Source organism: Corvus brachyrhynchos, unplaced genomic scaffold (genome assembly GCF_000691975.1).
Source record: "Corvus brachyrhynchos isolate BGI_N302 unplaced genomic scaffold, ASM69197v1 scaffold255, whole genome shotgun sequence".
Lineage (NCBI taxonomy): Eukaryota > Metazoa > Chordata > Aves > Passeriformes > Corvidae > Corvus > Corvus brachyrhynchos.
In genome coordinates, this window is record NW_008238358.1 from 1,972,328 (window position 1) to 1,994,506 (window position 22,179).

The 22,179-nt window shown below is 43.7% G+C and overlaps 2 protein-coding genes across 2 annotated transcripts in view; one reads left to right on the forward strand and one right to left on the reverse strand.

Annotated features, from left to right (window-relative positions):
* The window catches only part of RAPH1 (Ras association (RalGDS/AF-6) and pleckstrin homology domains 1), a 59,901-nt gene extending 52,177 nt beyond the window's left edge, over positions 1-7,724 (forward strand). Inside the window, exon 14 of the mRNA XM_017735562.1 lies at positions 7-7,724. Within this exon, the coding sequence (XP_017591051.1) occupies positions 7-1,630 (1,624 nt within the window). The 3' untranslated portion in view covers positions 1,631-7,724. The remainder of the gene's footprint in view (positions 1-6) is intronic.
* A 665-nt stretch (positions 7,725-8,389) lies between these two features.
* The window catches only part of ABI2 (abl-interactor 2), a 39,640-nt gene continuing 25,850 nt past the window's right edge, over positions 8,390-22,179 (reverse strand). The window contains 2 exon segments of the mRNA XM_017735576.1: positions 8,390-14,522; positions 18,121-18,294. Of these exon segments, the coding sequence (XP_017591065.1) occupies positions 14,347-14,522; positions 18,121-18,294 (350 nt within the window). The 3' untranslated portion in view covers positions 8,390-14,346.

A 22,179-nucleotide genomic window follows, 5' to 3' on the forward strand; every position in this document is an offset into this window, starting at 1 on the left:
GCCCCCCACGGGGGCCACGCCGCCCCCCCCCCCCCCACCACCCCCCCCCACACCGGGCTCGGCCATGGCACAGCTGAAGCCGGCACCTTGTGCCCCCTCTGTGCCACAGTTCACACCACCACCACCGCCCCCCAAGATACATCAGGTTCAACCAAATATAAGCCAGGCTACTGTTGTCTCCTCGTTGCCACCACCGCCTCCTCCTGTGCCTGCCCCACCACCACCCCAGGCACCCCCAAAGCCTGTCATGGCAGCTCTGCCCCCTCAGCCTAGTGGGAAGGCAGCGTCACCAGGTGTCACACATGTCACTCCCCCTGTGACTGTGCCCTTGCCCCTTGCAATAAAGAAACAACCAAGTGTCACTTCTCCCCAGGTGCCTCCTCTGCCCCCAGCCCTTCCTGGTCCCACTCCCCCTGCAACGTTCCCAAAGCAGCAGAGTTTCTCAGTAAAGCCTCCTCCATCCCCTCAGTCCCCAGTGCCGTCGGTGGTGAAGCAGATAGTCAGCCAGTTCCCACCTCCTCCCACGCCACCTGCCACTGAGCCCCAGCCTCTGAAACCCCTTCCACTGAGTGTGGCTCCACAGTCACCTCCAGCAGTGAAGGCAAAGCCCAAATGGCAGCCTGCTGCTGCTCCCTCACCAGATTTCCCCCCTCCTCCACCAGAGAGCAGTTTAGTGTTTCCTCCTCCACCTCCTTCCCCAGCTTCCTCTGCAGGTTCTCCCCCTCCTGACAAATCAGGGTCTCCAGTCAAAAAGGCCGGCAAGACGTCAAGCCCTGGAGGGAAGAAACCACCTCCAACACCTCAGCGCAACTCCAGCATCAAGTCCACAAGCTCCACTGAGTACCATGAGTCCAAGAGGCCTTCAGTGGACCGCCTTGTCAGCAAATTTGCACACTCATCAGAGCCGTCAGGATCTCCTTCCAAGGAGTCATCACCTCCTCCAGCCCCTCCAAAGCCAGGAAAGCTCAACCTTTCTGGTGTGAGCCTGCCCATTGTCCTTCCACAAGGTGGGATCCCAGCCAAGGCTTCTGCTCCGAGTGTGTCTGGAAAGGATCCTGTGGTTGAATTCCCTTCACCACCATCCGATTCAGACTTCCCACCACCCCCCCCGGACATAGATCTTCCTCCCCCTCCAGTAGAAATTCCATCTGTGTTTTCAGGCAGCACCTCCCCAAAAGTTGCTGTTGTAAATCCCCAGCCACAGGCATGGTCAAAACCGTCAGTGAAAAAAGCCCCACCACCCACACGCCCCAAGCGGAACGACAGCACCCGACTGACACAGGCGGAGGTCACAGAGCCCCCAGGGTCAGCTGGCCCACAAGTGCCCACGTCACCCAAGTCCAGCCTTAGCGTTCAGCCGGGATTCCTGGCAGACCTCAACCGGACGCTGCAGCGGAAATCCATCACCCGGCACGGCTCCCTCTCCTCTGCGCGGATGTCCAGAACGGAGCCCACTGCCACCATGGACGACATGGCCCTGCCTCCACCCCCACCAGAGCTGCTGGCTGACCAGCAGAAGACCAGCAGCTTTGGGGGCAGTCATATATCTGGCTATGCAACGTTACGGAGGGGGCCACCCCCCGCACCCCCCAAAAGGGATCAGAACACCAAGCTGTCACGGGACTGGTAGTCAGTCTCCAGGGGCCAGTACTCTCCATGACTTGTGGGCTGCCCTGTGATCGGCTGGCCTGTGATCTTGCACACTTGGAGAGAATGTGGGGATGTGGATGATAGCCCCATCAAAAGAGGTGATCTCAAACTGCAGCAAAGGCTAAACGTAAAGACATTCCCCTTTCATGGCTAGGTTAAAAAAGTTGGGGGCTTAGGGGCGTTGATACTTTTTTGGGAAAAGTGGGTAGAGAGGTGTTGGCTTCATTCTTTCAGTTTCTTTTACCCTTCTTATGGATTGGACCAAACCCCCATTTTCTTACTTTTTCTGCATTTAGGGAATGGGGAGGGAGATAATTTTTTTGTGGTGTCTGTCCACGTGAGACATGTTTGTGCATGTATTATAAGTGTAGGTATATAATATATTGTGATCTATTTCGTCGCAACTATAGAAGATAACCAGAATGTTTTTGTAGAACCGTATTTATTGTTTCGGTCAGTATATTACCTGGAATTGGACTCTAACTGGTGAAATCTTATCATAAAGATGGAGATGTAGGGGGCACTTTAAAGAAAGGAAATAAAAAACCCAAACCCACAAACTTCTCAGCAGTTTGTGGTGGGTAAATTCTGCAAAGCTGAGGTGTTCGGCTGGTAACTGTACATTGTCCATTGATTGAGAAGTACAGATGCAACGTACCAAAACATTCTGGTCATAATACTACTGAAAATGAGTATGTTCAGAGGAAAGAAATAGATTTTATATATAGTGGGCTGGAGTGAAATATATTTATACTATAAAGAGCCTCCCCCTCCTTTCAAATAGTTAAAAATATACACTGATACAAATTATTTCAAACTTATTTGTCCATGCAGTTAAGTAGGATAAATATATATTATTCCAAACCATTATGCATTCTAACTAATAGTAGGCTCAAGCATTTGTTTCTATGGCTCAAGATGAATATATTTGTGTTAACCCCTTCTGAAAGCTGCCAGGACTCCTGCAATCAAAAATCCTGCCAACCCCCAAGGCTGACCCACGCTGATCCATGAGCTGTCCGTGTAATTCTTACCCTGAATGAACAGGTAGGTTTCTGTAGAAAGCATTATGTGCTCACACAGGCATGCACAGCATCCAGTCTCACCTGGTCTGTGCCTGGTAAGATGTAGCGTCTTCACAAAAACAAGCGTCTGGAAATGTGCAAAAAAAGTAATGTTTATAATTGATTTGAAATTGTCAGGAAACTTTCCCTTCTGGAAAGAGAGGAGGGAGTGGCAATTTGAGGACAAGCAGAGTAGGAATTCTCTCTCTGTTCTTTGACCTGCCGGAGAACGTGACCAGTGCATTAACCTGTTTATCACAAAGTTGCACTTCTAGCAGTCAAGGAAGACGACCGGAAGTAAAAGGACCTTAAGAGGCAATAATATTTGCTAGGAATTTCATCTGAGGACCCATATGAGTAGAAAATAGACTATTGATTTGCTTGGTTTTTTGTTAGTCACCAATTTACAGTCAGTCACCAGATCAAGTATGACAGTCCTTTTTCTTCAGCAGCTACTTCAGTAGCTTGATTGTACAGTCTTACCCACATATTCAGACCTTGTGATAAGGTAGTGCAAGTGTAAGTGGTCTTATGTATCATTGCACATTCATTGCAGGGTGGTGGGACACAGCCTTTGTAAAACAGCTAAAATACTTGGACTGTACCTACCCCATCTTCAGCTGTTACAGCTTCCCTTGTGACCATGGGGATACTGTCAATAGGCTCATAGGGCAAATAATTTCACTGTTTGCTTACTTTTTCTCCAAAAGCAAACTTTAAATGCTTTCCTTTCCCCAAAGAATGACACAAAGACAGCAGCTTGACCTGGCAGTATCGTCACATGTGTAAAACCAATATAAATGAATCTCTCATTACAGTAATTCAGGATGATAGATTTAAGAAATATTGTGACAGTGTCCCCCATTCCTTTTTGTTATAAAGTTGGTTTTTTTAAAATACAAATAATAAAATAAATGTCTTTGTGAATATTTTATGAATAGGAAAAAAAGTTTTGCTAATTTGAGGCAGAAAATAACACATCTGTAGCTATATAGTTTTAAATAAGTGCATCATGAAAAGAGAAAAATTAGTGGTGCTGTCTGTGCTGACCTGTTTCATATGATTTTTTTTTAAATCTGTTTCAGCACCTCTGGAAATTGTTTTAATATTTCAGACTAGATTTTTTGAGCAATAAGAGTATATACCATTGTGTGCATTTTTGAAGCACTGCTATGGAAAGGCACTTTTTTGTATCTTTCAAATTGTTCACCAAGTTTTGTTTCTACTATTTTTGTGCTTACAAAGTGTCCTTAAAAGCATTTGCATTGTTGATTTTAAGCATGCTCAGTGTAGCTGGTGAATAATGTCACAGGAGGGTTGTTAAGCTTACTGCAGTTCATGGGTGCTGTAATTTTCAGTGTTGGTCCTCGTGCTGCTTTGTACTGTACGCAGCTCCTGGGGCTCAGAAGCACCAGTGGGCAGAAGGTGCTCACTACAGCTGTAACCGCTTTGCCCTTAGCCATGACAGGGAAGTAGGCACATTCTCCTGCTCCATGGCAAGATCCAGCTGGGCTGATGCAGCATGTGCTCCCCGGTGAGAGCAGTCAGGAAATTCTGCTTGCCCCACCTGCTTTTCTTTTCCCCAATACAGCCTCACTGGTGTGCGTCAGTTCAGCCCTTTTACTTCAGTTCATTCAGTGCGGGTACCTCTGGGCTTTGGACTCAGCACATCCATGTTTTGAGTGCAATTTCTTCAGAGGCATTTGAGCTTTGTTCTCATTTTCCTGTGGCCAAGTTCATGTCCCCAGTATCTCTCCCTAGGCAATGAATCCATCCTTACTACTGCAGGCTGCCAACAGTTTGCTGGGAGACAGCTGCGTAACTCCCAAGTCTGCAGCAAAAAGAATGAATGTCAGCAAAGGTGGCACCCAGTACTCCTTGTAGTTGCAGTTTCCTTCCTAAGGCAGTAGTGATCCAGTGAGTGGCTGCAGCTTGCTCATGCAGCTGAGCATGGAAATGTGGCTGCAAGTGTGGTTCAGACAACCTGGTTTGCCTTTTCGGGTTATGAGATACCCCCCATTGTAACTCACTTTTCCAGCATATTTACTGGTTTTGTGACAGTAAATGTGTACACCTTATTTTGCAAGAAAGTTATTTTCCCCCATGTGCAGTTGTCTCATAATTGCACCATTATGTTTATTAAATCAGAAAATTAAGGGGCTGGATTTCAGACACGCAGGAAAATTTCATCCTCAGTTAAAATGTTACAAACATGGGCAGTAATCCTTTTGGCACTGTTAAAATGGGCATGTGAAGGCTGAGCGTTCATACTGCGGACAGAAAGGTAGCTGGTGCTTTGATCCCAAAAAACCTGGAGTGCAGGGCTGGAGTTGCGTTTCGTGAGGAAGCGCAGGGGCTGGGCACTTGTTAGATGGTTGTCAGGGAAGCCCTGCTGCTGCAGGGGCAGCTGAGCAAGCACAGCTGTGTTTGTTAATCTGTTCCACATTTCGTTTTCATTTCCCCTCTGCCATGCAGTGTAGCATCCACCTCTGAGTAGCAGGGCCCTGTTCAGCCAGGTTTCTGTGCCTGCAGCCCAGGTGCAGAAAGCAGGGAGCTATTCTCAGACACATCACAGTTCAGGTGTTGGGGAGTTGCTTTGAAAGGGAATACTAGGCTCTTCTAGCAGCACTAAGCTTGGATGAGAAATTATATTTAAAACCAAAAAAAACACAGGTTCTAAACAAACCATAGGTAACATGTTGCAGGTACCTATGCTCGGGGTCCTGTGTAGTCTTCTAACAGCTGTGGCTGGGAGAGGATGTTAGGCACAAGTGTCTAAATAATTGTGTTATTTTCTGTGGAAGAGGAAGTTTCCTGCTTCACCCTGCACAGTGGTTTCCTCCTGCGGCAGACCACCACCGACTGCTCTAACTTGGTGATGACCTCAAAGCCAAAGAGCTCCTCTCCTGAACTTTGCAGTTGCCTGCAGGGCAACAGTGAGTGACACATCAGGGAAACAAAGTGCAGGTACCTGGATCATTTGGTTTCAGGTCTGATGGGAGAGGAAGCAGTTTTTTCAACAAGTGCATTTTAACATTTACTGTTCTGGGCTTGCACATTTAAAGGTTTTCTAATTCCTTCTTTCTGTGCCCTTAGGCAACCAGATAAATCATATCAGCTCAGAGATAAAGTGTGGCCAGTCTTCCTCTCAGTTAAAATTTTTTTCCACAGTGTAAGGAACCTAAAGTGCCATTTCAACAGCAGAAGGGCAAAAGAGAAATTTTCTGCTTTTTACAGAAAACAGCATAGAACCAAATTGTTTTGCTACAGTGGTACCATCGCAGGTAAATCTGTTTCTTTTTCAAAATAAGATTATAAGTGGGTCTTAATACGAGTATTACTTCAACTAGTGTCATGTTAAAATCAGTTGCACTCCAGAAAAGCAGTATAAATTCCTGGCAGAAGGTAGTGAGGATGCAGCCAGAACATAGTTTGGTTGGTTGCTGGTTTTTTTTTTTTTTCCTTTTAGCATTGTTAAGGTGTAGATTATGTTCTCAGTCACACAGTGCTCCTCAGCTGCAGGTGAATCTTACTACTTTGGGGGCCCATTTGTGGCACCTGGTTTGCATTCATTCCCTTGCACCACTGAGGCAGACTCCAAACTAGAGAGGATTTAACACTACAAGGGATAGTTTCTCTTGGATGTCTTTTGCCACATGCTGGTGGGGTTTTAAGCTTTATTTTGGAATTCTGAGTTTGTCTATTTCCTTTTTGAATTTTCTTTCCTTCAGTTAAAAAATGTCCATGAAGACTGACCAAACCAGGGTTTTGTTGCAGGGGGCAGCACTCACTGTGACAGAGGCTTGGTCTAGTTTTGAAAAGTTTTAAGACACTAAACTGCAAATGAGATGACAAACACACATGCTTATCCCGCACAGTGTAAATTACTTTAATTGCTACTAACCAACCAGAGGGAAAATAGTGACTTGGGTAATGATCATTTGGTGCTCTGAGGCACTCAGTAGGGCAAGGACGCAGTGAGCTCTTTGCTGAGCAGATGATCTTGGGTAAAGGGGAGTTAGAGAAGGTGGAAGACCAGGAGGAACGGAAACTAGTGCTGTATGCACATTCCCCCGTGGCAGGGACTTAGATAAATGAGTGAGAAGGACCTTCAGTAATAGATTGTGGATACTACCCTCCCCCTTATTTAAATGCTTGAAGGCAACTTGTCTTTTAGGAGATTTTGGAATTCTACCATTTGCTACAGTGGAAAATAATTTGCTCCCAGCTTTCCCAAGATGCCAGAGATGCATTCAGAGCTAAATTCGAGGTATGCAGATGTGCGTACACCAGTCTCTTGTTGCTAGCAGTCTCATACTGCTGCTCTCTAGCACGTGGCTGGTGAGAGATGAGGGTGCCAGTGTTAGATGGTGGATGTCCCTTGCCTTTAACCAAGCCTGGGAACTGGGTACACCCTTGCAAAGGACAGTTTAGCAAAGAGCTGTGCCCGTGGCACCCTGCTGCTGACTTGGTGCAGCACAATAGCACTTGTACTTCTAAAAGAAAAACTAAATGTTTTGGCCAAGTTGTAATTGGAAATCTTAGGCCTCCTAGTGGACTGCAGTGGACCAGAAATTAACTGGAGCAGCAGTTTGGTTTATGGCTTACACTAATTGTTACCAGTCACTGGGAATATTCTGTATAATACTGGAGATGCAAGTGTGTCATTGCAGTGATGATTTGTCTGTGCAGCAAACTTGTGCTGAGTGCTGTAAATACATTCATGTTTACTGCTTTAAAAAGAAAATTGCACATTTTATCTTTCAATGGGATTGCCTCCCCTCTTCTTCCCTTTCCAAAAAAAAAAATATAAAATAAAATCAAAGCTCTTTTAGACCAATAGCTTCAGGTTGGGGGGAGCTTTGCCATATTATAAATATATATAAATATATGTATAAATATACTTTTTTAAGCATGAGAGAGGACAAAAGAAATACGTTATAGAGTACCCAATATAGATCATTATCCAATGGAATATGCACAATTCAATAAAGATGTAGTTAAATTTAATACTCTGCTTTAATCCTCTGTCTTGCAATTTTCCTTTTCTATGAGCTCAGAACCCACACTGTGTTTTCAGGGCATCAGTGGTTCCCCTGTGTAGGGGTCAGGCAGCTGATGGCCTACAGCTTACCATTTCTGTGCTCACTGCCAATAAAACTTTTATTCCTTTGCACAGTTCTTTCCAGTGGGTCAGAGGTGGCTGTACCAGCCACGTGGTGCACACCAGTTACAGGGCTAAAGAGGACCCCGTGTGAAGGCTCACCTTTTCCATCTGCACCTTCCTCAGGCTTGCAGAGTCCTGTCTAGCTCTGCTCATACAGAACAGCTGCTGCCTGGTAAGTGCTGCTGTGGCCCCTCTCTGGGGTCCGTAGGGAATGCAGCTCTGTTCCCCTGCCCTGGGAAGTGCTCTCAGCCTTGCCCTGCAGCCCTCAGCAGCAGAGAGTTGAGAACTACATTAGCAGCTGCAGGAAAGGGGAAGTCCCACAGAGGTCGGAGCTGGTGAAGGCAGCAGGCTGGATGCCAAGGTTTGTACCTTTGCTGTGGGAAATGCTGTGCTCAGAGATCCTTAGGGCCAGGACTCCTGCACGCACAAGCCACAGTCCCTGGCCCTAGTGCGCTGAAAAGTCTGTAGCCAAAGACAAGGAATGTGACACGGCTGTGGCACGCTCACAGAACATACGGGGTGTGCTTCGTTCTTTTTATTTAGGGCTCATAACAAGAGGGTTTAGTACACAGCAACAGTTAATTCCAAGTACAATTAAAAAAAATTTAAAAATTGGCTTTTGCACTCACTGGAAGGTGGTTCAAATGGCACACACACTAAAACATTACTGGCGGCATACAGCTCCCCAGAGTCCTGTGGGCTTGGTCATTTTCAGTGGGCTCTGCATCCATCCACTGCATCAGCAGTGCCAAAAGCAAAAGCACAGTGTGCTGCTCCAACTGCAAACCAAAAGGGGGTATCTGCTTTCAGAAAAAGTGCATGGACAAAATCCATGTTAGACACTGACATCTCCAGAGAATTCATAGAAACTACTAGTCCATGCAAGTTGCAAAAGACACTTTTTCAAATGTGAAAAGAAGCACTTGTTCTTTACAAAAAAATCTTGGGACATGTCAGCACTTACCGAGGCGCTGTAATGGAAATAAATTTGTACATAGCTCTTGCTATTAGTCAGTAGTGGTAGAATTCTTCAGAGGTGTGAAGAGAAACTGGAACAAACGTCCTGCACTCATTTCAGCAGGGTCCCCCCCCATGTCAGTGTTTAGCAGGGTCCTGGGTGTAGGCTTACCTCTGGACAGCAGGCCACTGCTGCCATCAGTGTCTTGTAATGGGTCTTGTAATAAGCACGGGTGCTAATAAAATTAGTATATTTAGAGTACCAAAAAAACCCCTGGAGATTGCACAAAACACATGGGTGGGGTTTTTTTTCAAATGAAAGCAGCAGAACACCATGATCTGTGAATAATTCTTTCTACCAGCAGTTGTCAAACCTTGGCTGCATCAAGCTGAAGGTGGAGGTCCCACTATGCTTGAAGTTTTAACATCAGAAGTAGGTAATAGGACCATTACTACGCATTGACTTCAGCTACTGTGGGGGAAAAACCCCAAAACAAACCACACATTGTTCCCTTCTAGTACTGTGCTGACTTCTGTGTAATAATCATTTTATCCACAAAATGCAGCAGTGCCAAATAGTGGGAGATGCCAGAAGCTGGGGAAGGTGACTATACTTGTAAGCATAGTAAATTCTTGTAACTGGCACTCCAGACGCTGTAGCCCATCATCCTGCTGCTGCCTAGTTTCCACCACCACCTTCGCTAGAGGTTAGTGTTGTAAATACTTGCCTTAGTGAATTCAACAGTGCTGTACGTTTTCCACTGCCACGGTTGCCAACATACGTACTGAAGTCTCTGCATGGGCTTTGTAATGCCTGAAATGCTGCAGTGCTTAATCAGAGACTCTCTATACTCTGAATGCAGCTACTGCTCCTAGTAAAGCCACAGCACCATGGTTCAACAGCATCCTCTAGGCAACTTCCAAAAAGGGCCTGCAGAGAATACAGACATCACCTGTTTTACAAAAGGTCCTGTTGCACCTCTCAGAGAAGAAGCTCTGTAAAATGCTCCCAGTTTACTAAACCACATAAAGTTCCATTCTTTCCAGAAAGGAAAACATGGAACTTTTGCTTTATGCCTGGAGCCCACAGACATAACTAATAAAAAAGCAAGCAAGCTCATTTCTAGCAGAGAGGTGCATCCACAGCATTTGCCAGGAAATGGTGGAGGCTGCTAGGAAGAGCACAGCATTAAGTCACCATCAAGCACAGGTGGGAGACAACACAGAAGTACAACAGTACCAGTGCAGTCCTCTTCCACCTCTAGTCAAGAACGCGCACATCCACAGCAGGCAGGCAGCCCACACACCCTCTGCTGGAAAAGGCTCCTCAGTCCTGCTGCTGCCTTGCTTTCTTTTCATGATCAACTGGAATACCCCAGATAAAAAGTGTCACTTTTCAGAAGCTGCATTACTGCCACTGTCAACTTTGGCTGTCACCAAGAATCCTCAGCAGCAAGAAAAGAAAATGCCCAGCAGCTGTGAAAGGAGAACAAACTGCTCTAGCAAGAACTAGCTGGGTCTAAGCCTTTCTGGCACCCACAGGTAAGCCACCCAGCCACACGCCACAGGACCTGTGGTTCACACCAGCAGCCATCTCCAGACACTTTCATGACATCCAACTCAACTATGTGCAAGGACAAGCTGAATTCCAGGAACATGGTCAGCCTCCTGGTAACACACACCAAGCTCTGTCATCTCCCTCAGGGCCATGCCACACCTCTTGTCCTGCAGTGAGAGCAATGGCTCTTCAGTGGTTTAGTGTCTGCCTGTATCTCACCAGTCAGACCAGGAAGTGTTCCAGCATTGCTTCAGCTCTCTGGTGCCTACTCCAGCCACCACATGTGGACACACCCTCGGGACACTCAGGCATAGAATTTGCTGGTCGCTTCTCCTGCCCCTCTCAGCCCACTGCTCAAACAGCTTGGGGGGAAGGGGAAGAGAAGAGAGGAAAGAACGGGTGAGACACATGCAGCCTCAGCCATCTCTCTTCAGCTGGAATGAAGGCACCAAAATTAACCTGCTTCAGCACTGGATGTGACAGACTCAGTCAGACCTCCTCTCATGCAGGCACATGATGGAGAGGCAGCTGTAGTTAATAGCTTTGTCCCTGGTGCCAAGAGGGAGGAAGAAACCTTTGCTACACAGCAAACCAAGGCAAAATACACCGCTAGAGGATGCTGAACAATTTCTGTGCACAAATAAAACAGCTGGCTGGGCTAAGGCAGTTCTCACAAAGGGAGAAACATACACATTTTGGCCATTCAGCACTCTTTGGGCTATGCTGGGGTGTCTCCTTCCCCCACCTCTCATGCATACACACTCCCGCTTCAACAGCCTGTGATGCAGAACACCATGAGCTGTGGCAGCAAAACTCAGCAGTGACGAGATGATGTGCACCTTATTTAAAATACTGAGGTGTTTCTCCCCCACCCCCCATTTTCCACCCCCTTTTAAAGTAAACCTGTAAATTAAAAAGGGGTGGGGAAGAGAAGGTTTTGGACAAGTAGAAGTACAAGGGACAAAACTGGAAACACAACCCTCACTGACTTTACTAGCATGCAATCTATGTAACATTAATATACAAAGCCTGTTTACCTTGGCCTGGTCTATGACCATTACATCACATCATCCCCAAACAAGCAACAGAATTAAAATCTGTACAAAATAAAAATATGCCTAAAACTCAACCAATTTCTTTACATTAGTACTGCATAATAAAGCGTAAAACCAGCAGGAGATGACCCAGAAATTCCATCCACAGCAGTTCTTGCAGGATAAACAATTCCATGTGCTATTAGCACGGACCAGACTAACCCCTGGCCCATCTGACTAAAGCCAGTTCTTCAAGGAGCTGTCACACATTCCACTTTCAAGGTTTTTCAGCCTCATCTTCTGTGCTGGGCTCTGGCAAGTTTCATCTCACACTGCTCTGCTCTCACAACACAGAAAACTTGCAAGATGAAAAACCAGCTGATTGTATCACATACAGTGGGAGTACACACTACCCCACCCACCTGCCAGAAGTGTTCGAGCACAAGCTCTTGCACAGAGTGGGTTACGACACGTTTCACTGAAGTCTGACCTGCCAGCTGCAGCTTGGGTGCACAGGCAGAGGTTCAGCTCTCACTTAGGAACTCATTAAGCTGCCCTAATGATGCATTTGAGCACTGTGGGCTCAGTTTTTGCCGTAAACATATCAAAGGTAAGAGAAGCCAGGAAAGCTCTGATGTTCCTGGAAAACACAGCTGCCCTGTAAGCACCAAAGGCTTGTGAATGCTGCTGTTCAAGCACCTTGGCTACAAGCACCACCTCCCTGTGCCAAAAGCTTAGACCTGCCCAATGACACTAGAAACAGTCATTCCAGTGACTGCACAACCAGTGGTTCTGGACTTGCTCCCACAGAAATGATGGGCTGAGGGAACTGAACATGGCTGCTTCTCTTAGCCTTGCTGCAAGAAAACTTTCAGAGAGTAAAAGGTTTAAAAGGGTATCTTTTCTGGCAAACACTCATCCCAAACAATAATTCTGTCAGCTTCCAGAAAGAAGACAACAGTGCCTTTTCTACGTGTGAATTAGCAAGGGAGAAAGCCACTTCTATCTGCACACCAGTTTCTTTGAAGTTGTCCTTCCTGCAACTTTAACCAAACCAGTTTCTTGAGTGCTGTCACAGGAGTTCCACAAGCTTACAGCAGGTGATCACATTCCTCCATGGCCTACAAATACACCTCACCTATTTGTTTCTTTCTTCTTCCCCTCTAAGCAGCTATGTCACCTCCCTGCCCAGGATGGCACCAAACCTGGACCTCCATGCTGGTATTGCACTAATTACCAAGCAAGGGGCTGGGTCAATTACCTGTACTGGTGCCAATGCCATCACACAGCCAGCCCCACTCTTCCGTGCACTGCTCTGTTTTACACACCGGCCTCTCCGGCTGCAGCGCTGTCTCACCTTGGACAAGCTACTCTTGGTACCAGCTAGAACTTGGCCAGGTGACAGTCTGAAGTTGCCCAGGAAGATGCCCTTGCCCAGGAGGCTCTCACAATACAGGATCAGCTCAATTTGCAGGCTAAGACTTAAAAGGAAACGTAATTCGTTAATGCACGGGGTATTTACCCAAAGGTAACATTTAGATGTTCCTAAGGGCAGACTAATACAACCATCACTTACAGTGATCTGTGTATAATCACTGAGCAGAATTTTTAACTGAGACTAGATTACAAAGCCAAGTATCATCACAAGGGGCTACAGAGCCTCCACTTGGTATTACTCCACCCCAAGCCACCAGTACAGCTGAAAATATCTATTATAATAAACAATGGAGAGGGCATGGGGAAGAGCTAGGACTACTACTAGTTACTGCTTGGATTTCCATGGGAAACCAGTACACACAACAGCCCTTTTTGCTTCCACTGAAGAGATTTTGGCAGCAGACATGAAGACAACAATTGCCGTTTGTCCTGCCTCTGCACAGGGCTCTCACAGTACATATGCAAATCTAGTCATCAAGTACAAAATAGCCAATTTACAATACCTGATTGGATTTTTAAGATTATATTGTGCATAAAACTAAAGTTGGGGGCAAGTTTCTCTAGTGCAAGCAGGCATGAGTAGATTTGAACCTTAGATCACACCCCCTAGAGTTAATCCTCTGACCCAGGAGGATCTGTTAACTTTGTTTTGCCGTCACCATCAATGGCATCTCTGAGTTCTGTCTGAACCGGCAGCAGCCGTGGCAAGGAGCTCGCTGTGGAGAGGAGCACAGTTACATCAGTGCAGAACACAAAACAAATATGTGGCATTCAGAAGATGAGAAATGGGGAGGGGGGTCCTCTGGGCTGCAGCCATCTGAATTGTCTAAACTGAAAGGTGAGTGAATGAAAGCCGGCTCTGTGTGCCCTGTGTCAGCCTATGTGTGCAGAGCAGCTGCAGAAGTGTTTCTGCTAAAGATGTATCCAGCTATCTGGAAGTCAGTTACAGGAACGTCTCTGTGTAGAAATCCCAGTGTTTGCTAGCACATGACTGTTCTTCCAGCTGCACAGGAGTGTAGTGTAGAAACAGGAGGGATGTCCACTGGCCAGTAACCTTCACCACAAGCATCCAGGACATCCCCAGTGCCAGGCACTGCTTCCAACGGTAGTACCATGAGGGCGCACAGGATTCCTGAGACAGATCCCAAGGCCTGTCAGAAGTCAGAATTTGAGTGAAGTATGAGCTACTCAGCAAGTTTGTTACATCTGAAAGGGTCAGCTTAATTCAAAGTCAGATAGCTCAGGATAGCCTCTGCTGGCAGCTGAAGAGCCAGCCATTTGTTCAAACAACTCAAATCACTATTGTCTTATCATGAGGGGGAAAAGGAAAAAAAAAAAAAACCAAACCAAACCCAAAAGAGTGGTTGTTACAATTATCCTTCATTCAGTTATACTGGATGGGGCCCCAGAGGCTGGTGGAGATCTGGGAAGCCCTGCCAGCTCCTGGAGCAGGAGATGCAGTGTTCTGTCCTCTGGTCTTCACTCTGAGTAATGCATGATTGACTCCACGTAGTTCCCCGGGAACAGCCCTGTCACTCCATTCATGACCCCCTCATACCAGCCATCATCATTTTTCTTGATGACGTAAATGATGGCACCTTCCTGAAATGAGAGCTCATCTTCCTTGTCCTTGGTGTAGTCATAGATTGCCACCACTAGGAAAGAACAGAACATGACTGTTAGGAGAGGTAGGGGAAGAGGGGGAAAATCCAATCACCCTCCCTCATCCAGGCACTGCCTCACCTGTGTGTGTGCAGAATGACCTGCTGAGAGAAATAGTTTCTTCCACCCCCTTCTGTACAAGCTCATGCTTTGAAGCATGTGAGCCAGGACTCCTTTAACTCTTCTATTCTTACTATTTCCAGACCACCAGAGGAAGTGTCCAACTGTATGATAAACTTTTGGTGTGGAGTGATACAAGGCAGTGGCTGTGAATCCCCATGGCTATAACCACTCAGAACTATTCCTAGGTACACGTGCTAAACCAGATCTCAGCACAGCTAAGAGCAGAAAACATGAAGCAAGAGCTCTCTTCAGGCCACAGTAAGAATGAGCCAATGCTGATGTCCCAGACTTCCATCCACCTTAGCTACTTCCACATTTAGATTTCTAAAGGTGCATGTGCATCTCAGTATCCAGCAGCCGCTCCCAGAGCACACAGCACCAAGGCGGGTCAATTCCTGTTAGGAGCCACAAAGAAGATAGGTGGAAACAAAATGTGCATATGCTGAATCAGGACATCTTTCTTATAGCTGCAGAGTGTGTTACTGATGGCACAAAAGTTGTTAGGAAAGGCAAAGGAATTGGACAAAGCACTTGGAAATAAAAAATAGAATAGTCCTGAAATGCCAGAAAATAGACATCAAATTAATACATTTTTCCAATCTCAGCACTATCATTGTGTTTTACAGAGAAAGTTAGTTACGCCAGACTCTGAGTACTTTAACAAATAGCATCAATCACTGCTTTGAGCACTTGGCAATGAAACATGCAGTGCTGCCACTAAGGAAAATAAAAGTATGTTGGACAGGGATCCTAAAATCTTGTCCTGGGGATAGATGGAAAGATACTCTAAAGCAAGGATTAAAAATTAACAGCATGTGTTCATAAGCCTGCTGTCCAAGAGTCCTAGTAAACTCATCATTCTTGTCAAAAGAAAAGAGGTCATTTCCTTTTGAGGGAGCAAAGGAATCAACACAAATCAACACTACAGAACCCTGGATCCAGAAAAGATTATAAAATATACAGATCAATCCCAGTGGAAAATCAGAGTATTTACGGAATTTTTTTTTTTTATCATGTGACTAGAGCATATTTAAAAAACACATGTTGTTAGCTCTACAACTGTCCCAGTAGTTGTGAAGTAGCTTATTCTGTACTGTTTTAGACATAATTCTAAGCAAACAAAACACAAATGGAGAAACAAGTACATTTTTAGCTTGAAAAACAAGTGTATGAACATGTGACACATTTATGTCCTTCAAAATTTCTAAGAGTTTTGAAATTTCTTCTTAGAGTCACTGTGTTATTTTCCTTCAATCTCCTGATGATGATGATGATAATAATAATAACCATCATCATTATCATCCAAGGATCATGGTAACTTCCAATTCCTTTCTTTCTCACTTTTGAGGGTACTCTATTCCCTTTGGATACTGAATGGATTCAGTATTTCATGATCACAAGGAGGAAACTCTTCCTTAAGTTTGTGAAGAAAATTTGCTTCTTGTTAAGCCTCATAAAATTTACCTGAAGCCTGGTTTTGTTTTTACATCACCACTGCTTCCTCCAGCATGTTATTTGTGTACTGGCAACACTCCTCTCTCTAAAAGGCTGTTTAATCCTTCTGTCTGTAGTCCCACTAGTTCAAACTGTGAGCTTGTCACATGCCCCGAGTTATGAGGAGTCCAGGCCAGTATTGCAAGAAAGGCTCCAGATGAGACAGGAAGCAGCAATACTGACTCAGGAGGTGGCATCCTTCCCTGTCAGCCTAAGCCAGGGCCTCTTTTAGTTTCTGTCTGAATATGTTTCAATGCAGTTTTGAAAAACAGAATTACTCATTTAGGTTGATATTCTTCCAATCAGTGATCTTTGGTTCTTCCAACAATTACACAGAGTTTGGCTGAATTCTGTTATATCCAACTGACCACAAATGTAGGCTAGGCTAATTAACCAACTGCAATCTGTGACCCTAAGTGGCAGAAGTGTACTTTTTCCTTCTGGATACCCATTTCCATTCATCTGATTTGCAGAGCCAGGTCATTTTCTTATCTTTTCCTGCCACACTTCCAGACAGAGCTCAATGGAAAACTGCAGTGCACATCCCTGGACATTGCAGGTTGGCTGTTGCTATTACAGTCATATGGCAGTGTCCTCAAGTTCAACATCCCCAGTAACTATATCCTACTTAAGAATTTCTCCATCTGTTCAAAATGGATTTGCCATTCACTTCCATCCCCAGCTGTAGGATAGAGAATATCTTAATGTTAAAGGTACCTCCCACACTTCTAGACCCCTCTACAGAACGGGGTCATATTGAATCCCATTCCTATATACAGCAATCCTTGGTATTTGACACCTCTTTGGTGTCTCAGCTTCTATTGCAAAGGTCATCTACCCTAACCCCATTAGAAGTGCTCTCATATGAACTTAAATAGGAGAATGGTCATATCAAAAGTACAAGTACAAATCCTAAGAATTGATACTTTACTTATTGGGGGTAAATGTGTTGGAACAGCTACTTACTTTCATCTGTTTTGTCCACTTTGAATCATGTGGCATGGAATATTATTTACAGGAACTTAAGGAGTTGCCACAGGATAAACTATTTTGCTGAATAAAGCATTATAACTCCCAGCAGTATAAATATATACATTCTTTCAGTATTAAAGTTCTCTTTTAGTGTAAGGCTTCGCATTCACTTTAAAGCTTCAAAGCTTGCTACAAAAAACTCATAGCCAAGCACTTCTCTGCCAACTCCAGCAAAGCAGTAAAATCTCAAGACACAGGCTTGAGACACAGGCTGAGTGGAGCTATTCATGTAACTACAACAGAATCCACACCTATGTCAATATCTCTTTTTTTCCTGGTATCCTAAAACTACTATTTAATAGTTCTTCATACATTGAAAGCACTTCAATCTTCTATTACTTTTAAGAGTGTTTCTAAAAACAGACAAACCTTTTAGATGTTTTGCTCATCTAGTTTTAAAAATACAGATCAAAATTATGTTTTTCCATGGGTCTCTACATCAATAGAGACAATGTTTGGCTTCCTATACTTTTGTTCTCCACAGGAAACATTTTCTGATTAAAAGCCTGACTTTCTCCAGCTTATCTTTAAAGACTCCCCTTTACAGTTTTGCTATCCCATTTTGCTATCCCATGTGAGATGGAACAGATCTGTACATACATGCACCTAAATAAACTATTTTAGTTCCCAAGCCCAAGAAGTCCCACAGGAAAGCAGAACAGAGCTATCATTCAAATATCATTATTGCCTCAAATAGAAAGTTGTTTTCCCAAGGCACATGCACACACCCTCCCCCGCCCCCCCTTCTGCATTAGCATAAGACACTACAAAAACACATCAGGGTCCTCTTCTTTCTCTTTTGCTCCTGACTGAAATGCTGTAATACCAAATACTGGCTATGAAGGAGCCTAGGCAGGCTCCATGTCCAAAAGCAGGATGGCAGGAGCACACACAAAGTTGTTGCAAATACAACCCTACTGTCTCTTCTAGCTCTAAACCTACCCTTCTCCAAGTATGTCCTCGGTGCCCAAGGAGGGTCCTCCTCAGCATAGGGATCACTGTACTCCACCACAGCTGCTTCCTCCTCCTCATAATCCTCTGGAGGTGGGGGTGGAGGTGGAGACTCATCAAACACTGGCTCGTCCACAGGCGGTGGGGGGGGAGGAGTATCTGAAACTGAAAATAAGTAACAGTACAACCATGAAAACATCTCTATAACCATGGTAGCTGCTTGAAATAATACTCTCTGTCTCAGTTAATTGCAGTGGGACCAACAGTTGTAACTTGTGAAAATACACTAGACAGGAAAATTCAGAGAAGGAAGGACCAGGTGCCTCCAATAAGATTATTTCTTTTTCCCACCCTTCACAATTTCAGACAAACTTGCAGAGGCAGTAGAGAAGGCAGAATTCTGGCTATATACAGACAAATCTTTCATCAACTCAATCCAAAAGCCACATCCAGTAAAAAACATAGCACAAGGAAGCAGCAAACTTACTGTTTTCTTGAACTCTGGCCACAAATCCCATTAGTGGTAACTGTGGAGTTACCTGTAGGATGGAGGGGGGAGGAGGAGCAAGGGATGCTGCCACAGAAATTAAAAAGAGAGGCATCCAGTTAGAAACACAACAAAGCGGCAAACAGGAAAGTAGACATCATCACCACTCAGACAGTACAGCAGGCTGCCAAGAAGATGGGATTAAAAGACTGACATTCAATGAAAAATGGCTCAGATGGTTTAAGCATATTCCTAATCCTTTCTTCAAGGATATTTCTCTATTTTTAAAATTTTAAAATTTCCAACCCAGCTGTTTCATAAAATTAAGAATCCATGCTGAAGTATTTTTCTGATTTGACTATGACATTTCCTTAAGATGAAGTTTCTTACTACAGAATATAGCACTTCATGAACAGACCTAACTAAACACATACATCAAGAGAACTCTCTGCCTGTAATTCTCCCCCTTTCAGATCTAATTGATATTTATAGACGTGACTAACAGCATCCACGAATCCCTAGTAATGAAAATGGATATAACTTTTTTTTCCAAGATGTAGGCCAAAAAACCCCCACTGAATGAGGCAGCTATTTTAGACGAAACAGAAAAAGATGCCTTTTGAGAACTGTGCAGATCTGAAAGATGCAACACTTCTGATCTTATTGGTAGAACAGAGCTCACTGTGCTGCTGCCAAACCACAGGGCCTATTCCAGATGTGCTGCCTGGTTTCCTCCCCACCTGACTTACTGCACTGAACTCTGAACAGCCCTTTCACCGGTACCAGAAGAGCTCTCTTTGTACAGTAAGAGCTGCCTTTGTACAATATATGTGAATTCACAGTTAAAGAACATACTTTCAGCTCAGTTGCTGAGCCAGAATTCTGCAATGCAAATGCTGCAACACTGAACTGTGGCTTAAGCCTGAAATGTGAATTTCAGTTATCTAGTTAAAAAATCAGCTAACTAGTTTTATGTGGGTCTAAACCCACATAAACGGGTAATATTCAAACAGTATCACTTTGAATAATGCAGCAATATTCTTTAAGCCAGTTGCAAGATGATTTTTCAGACAGCACACCTCAGTAGAAGCACAAATAATAAATTTCTTGTTAGTATGTGGCATACAGAAAACATTTAATCATGTCCAAAGGGATTAAGGGGGAAAAAAGGTCTATACTTCATGTACCAGTACATTTATTTAGCTACCAGACAGAACTAAATAAATTTCAGACTAATTCTAGAGGTAATAAGAAAACTGGCAGGTATGAGCATTTTTCAGAATTCACATTATCATAGCAAGAGAAAAGAATTCTACAGCATTTACAACTTGTGTCTCAAAATTTCTTCTGTTTGCTTATTCCAATAACAACTATCTTATCTTAAGCGCTTTGAATTTCTTTTGTCACACACATTCACATCCCCTTCAGAACCACACACCATAAATGAAAAGACTAACAGCAACCATCCTTTTTGTTGCAAAAATATCTTGTACATCCATATAAAGTAAGTTTCATTATCTCACAATTTAATTGATATCTCTTGAGAAAAAACTGAAATACATTTCTGATTACAGTTTCTTTGACTTGAATAATGTGACCTCAGAGTATTTATTCCTTCAAGTGTAACCATGAATGCTGTGAAAAGATTTGGTCTTGCATTTTTTCAAAGCAGAAAAAGGGAAATTGAATTTAAAGTCCTACTGAAAAGCAGTAATATTCATCAATTCAGCATTCTTGTCCCTGCTTTTTCAATTATATATGCTATAAAAGCATATATGGATTCTTAAAATTACATATGCTATGTTTCATTTCAAAATGATTCCTCTAGTCAACATCATATGGATTCATATAATTCATACCTATCATATGAGAGTAGCTTCAGTTTCCTTGGTCTCTTCAGTGTACTTTGTTCATGTGTTACATGTATTTCTTTGAAAGAAATAACAAGGCTTCCCATGGAGAAAAATAAATCACTCTAGACAAACACACCAAGCAAATACAAAAAAATCCCCTGGTTTAGTTTGGGTTGATGTAGTTTAATCACAATGGTGATGCTAACACTAGCCGACATCATTCCTTGTGTATCTTAACTACCCTCAGTCTGTGCTCCAGCCTGTGCAGGGACTATCACAATATTGTCTCTGTGTGCTGTATAATGACTCCAGTTTTGACCTTTAGGAGCCAATACAATAAGTATTTTATTACTAATTATTTTGTTTATTAAATGCATCAGAACTTTACTGTACCTCTTCTGTCTAAACACCATCTTAAATGTTCTCTCCCATCCTTCTTCCATGCTGACCACAGATAGATTTAATACACAGTTCCTGTAAATTATTTCCGAATTGCTAAAGAATCTTCCACTAGGCTGCTTCAGACTGGTAAGAATTCAGCTGTACAAATGAGGTGGGATGCAACCACCATCTCAATATTTGCCCAGATTCTCCCACAGCGTTTTTAGCCTGTGCTGAGCTCTACACTGCTTAGATACTGATATCCAAAGTTGCAAGGTGAAAACACTTGTTAGGTGGCTTGCTGTCAAGAGTGGATTTGGGACAGACATATGCTGAGATCATTTAGAGTCTGCATTTCTTAAAATTTTCTTTTCAGTTCTTAAAAAGGCCTCACCATGTAGAAAAATTGTTTTATCCTAAAGTGGCATTTAACAGATCAGGGCAATGCAAGTACCTTTCATCCTCCTATCAATAATGAATTTTGTGAATAAACAAACATGACTATGCCACCATTTTTAAAAACAGCAATGGAAATAGCAGGACTGTGTTACTTCCAAACAGCGTACAAACAACAAAAAGCCATAGCTGGCACCCCCTTCTCCCTCTTGTAAGGTCTCTCTTTCCCCTCTTGTTCGTGTTTTCTCCCTCTCTTCAGGAATGCTGAGAAAAAATTGTGGCCTCTGTCCTGTCACTACTAAACCTGTGCCTTACAGACACATCAGTGCCTCTATCTTATTCTATTCTTCATCAATTCTGAATGCTTGAGCATCCTCCCCTTTCAAGGTGAACTCCAAAAAAACTGGCTTCATGTAACTGCAAAGCTAATAAATTCTGTATTCTGCTAGATATATAAAAAAAAGTCTCTTACTATAACTGCTTATTTATATTGTCTCAGATATGCCAGTATAACTGAAGTATTTTGTTTGTGATTTACAGTTCAAATGACTAATCACCATAATCATTATCCTCTTTCTGGGTACACAGACTGAACTGTGGTTATGCAATTTATTTAAAGTCTATTTGAGATCTTCTGTGATTATCTATTAACAACGCAATGGCAGCTTGCAGAGAATTATCCCTTTGCCAAAGCAAAAACGCACAGCAGTCGTCAAAAACTCTCTGGATATACTGAAAATCCTCTTTATTGAAAAGGTAATCCTGAAAGGTTTCTTTTGTTGCTATTACCCTTTCCTTCTTGCCTATTCCCTCCTTCAGCCTTCAATATGCACATAATGTGTTCAGAAAATACAACATATTTCAGGCAACTGGGCTACAATTTAGCCCTATAACCTCCTCCACTTCTCTGTCCCCAGCACGACCATGCATTTC